General features: G+C 42.0%; 1 protein-coding gene across 1 annotated transcript; it reads right to left on the reverse strand.

Moving 5' to 3' along the window:
* Positions 1–1547: 1547 nt before the first annotated feature.
* On the reverse strand, positions 1548–2305 carry LOC138880804 (uncharacterized). Its single transcript, XM_070160982.1, has 2 exons — positions 2003–2305; positions 1548–1826 (listed from the first exon to the last, which is right to left on the reverse strand). Exons 1-2 carry the CDS (start codon positions 2303–2305, stop codon positions 1548–1550), a joined length of 582 nt encoding a protein of 193 aa, XP_070017083.1.
* Positions 2306–2562: the final 257 nt, after the last annotated feature.

Raw genomic sequence — 2562 nt, forward strand, 5'->3', positions numbered from 1 at the left:
TAGCTCGTATTTTATCTTTTATCTTCACATATCTAGCATCAACTGCTCCAACAACTAGAATAAAAATAGATCACATATTTTTAGAGTCCCAACAATAAATTTAATTGTTATTACCATTTTTACGATAAACATAATTATGTGATTAAGTTAATAAGCTGCAAATCATGCTAATTATCATGTCAGGGCTTCACGCCAACATTGTTGAGACTCGACAGGCCGTTTCTTGCTGTCATGTCATTGGTTTCATTTATAATCTATACTAGTCCTATTCATGCATAATATATCATGCCTCAGTCTCGATTATTGCTATTTGACATATCATATCATTGTTCGGGCATATATTATGACATTCTTACCCCGTGTGTGTGAGACTGGAGAGTATTGACTGAGTGAGGCCGAGAGCCATATATATATATATTGATAGTATGAGATTGGGCTGCACACCGCAATGAGACATTGAACAAGCCTTCGTTGGCTTTGTTATAGCTCTTGTGCTAATGAGAGAAACCCCTCCGGAGTATTTACACCCCCAGTGAGCGCAGATGATGATATTTAGGGATAGATCTTCCCTGGACATGGATCTTGTCCGAAGTATTATATCGAGAGATGGATCTTCTCCGTGAGGCTGGACTAGCCTGTGTCCTCGGTACTGGATGACTGCGGTTAGTGACGTATATTCCGGGATGGATCTTTCCTCGGTCGGAAGGCCATATACAGTACCGAGGGTTGAGTACTTGCAAGTGGAGGTTCATAGAACATTGATCTTGCTAGTTGTGCATTTGTATATGTAAAATCCCTGAGTTTTGAACTTCATACTGTCAGTTGCATTTAAGTACTGTTGAACTTTACTTGAACTATAAGCATGTCTACATTTCTGTACAATTAACTATTGCAACCTGTTGAGGTTTGGTTCGTTACTAATGTCAGTCCATAGTTTGGACTTGTTACTTACTGAGTTGGTGTACTCAAGTTACCCCTTGCACCCCTGTGTGCAGATCCAGGTATCTCGGGGCATAGTAGCAGTTGCTGATCTTGCCAGTTGAGGACTTTCTGTAGAGATTTGCGAGGTAGTTGTTTGGCGACCACAGTTCCGCCTTCTCCTTTCCTTATCTTCCTTATAGTACTTTTATTCAAACATTTTAAGACTATGTAGTCTTTTATATTTCAGACAGTTGTAGTATGTTGCTCATGACTTAGTGACACGCGAGGTCGGGATTATGTATTTCTTTTCGCTGTATTTGAGTTCTATTTTTATCTTGTTGGATTTCTATTTAAAATATAATTCTTCTTAAGTCTTAAATTGGAAAACGGAGTAAATGGGTAATAATTGGCTGGCCTAGTATCACGATAGGTGCCATCACGACGTGGTTAGATTTTGGGTCATGACACCAAGAACCCCCAAACTCCATCTTACACGCACGAAGCATATCCTCCAATATCTGAATAGTGCACTCGGACTGCCCGTCCATCTAAGGGTGAAATTATGTGCTCAACTCAACCCAGGTACCTAAATCATGTTGTATGGCTCTCCATAAAAGCGATGTAAACTACGTACCCCAGTCAGAAATGATAGATACCGGCACGCCATGAAGCTTGACAATCTCGCGAATATAAACCTGAGCCAACTGCTCTAAAGAATAAGTAGTCACCACTGGATTGAAATGAGCTGACTTGGTCAACCTATCCATAATCACCCAAACTACATCAAACTTTCTCTGAGTCCGTGGGAGCCCAACAACATAATCCATCGTAATCCGCTCCCATTTCCACTCCGGAATCTCTAGCTTCTGAAGCAATCCACCTTGCCGCTGATGCTCATACTTCACCTGCTGACAATTTAGGAACCGAACTACATACTCTACTTTGTTCTTCTTCATTCTCCTCCACTAATAATGCTGCCTAAAGTCTTGATACATCTTGGAGGCACCTAGATGAATAGAGTATCGCAAACTGCGAGCCTCTTGGAGAATCAACTAACGCAAACCATCTACATTGGGCATACATAGCCTGCATGCATCCCTAATGCCCCGTCATCTCCAATAGTGACCTCCTCGGCATCACCGTGCTGAACCGTGTCCTTGAGAACAAGTAGATTAGGTTGGCCATACTGATGCTCTCTGAAATGATCATAAAGAGAAGACCTAGAAACCACACAAGCCAAAACTCGACTTGGCTCCAAAACATCCAATCTAACAAACTGGTTGGCCAAGGCCTGAACATCCAAGGCTAATGGCCTCTCTGTTACCGGTAGATTTGCTAAATTGCCCAAGCTCTCTGCCTTGCGACTCAAGGCATCGGCCACCATAATTGCCTTCCCAGGGTGATATAGAATAGTGATATCATAGTCCTTAAGAAACTCTAACCACCTTCGCTGCCGCAAGGTAAGATCTTCTGTTTGAACATATGCTGTAGACTCCAGTGGTCGGTGTTGACCTCACAAGAGACACCGTACAAATAGTGTTATCAGATCTTCAAGGCATGAACAATAGCTGCTAAGTCAAGATCATGGACATGATTGTTCTTATCATGCACCTTTAACTCTCCAGACGCGTAGGCAATCAC

Source organism: Nicotiana sylvestris, chromosome 11, assembly GCF_000393655.2.
Source record: "Nicotiana sylvestris chromosome 11, ASM39365v2, whole genome shotgun sequence".
NCBI classification, from domain to species: domain Eukaryota; kingdom Viridiplantae; phylum Streptophyta; class Magnoliopsida; order Solanales; family Solanaceae; genus Nicotiana; species Nicotiana sylvestris.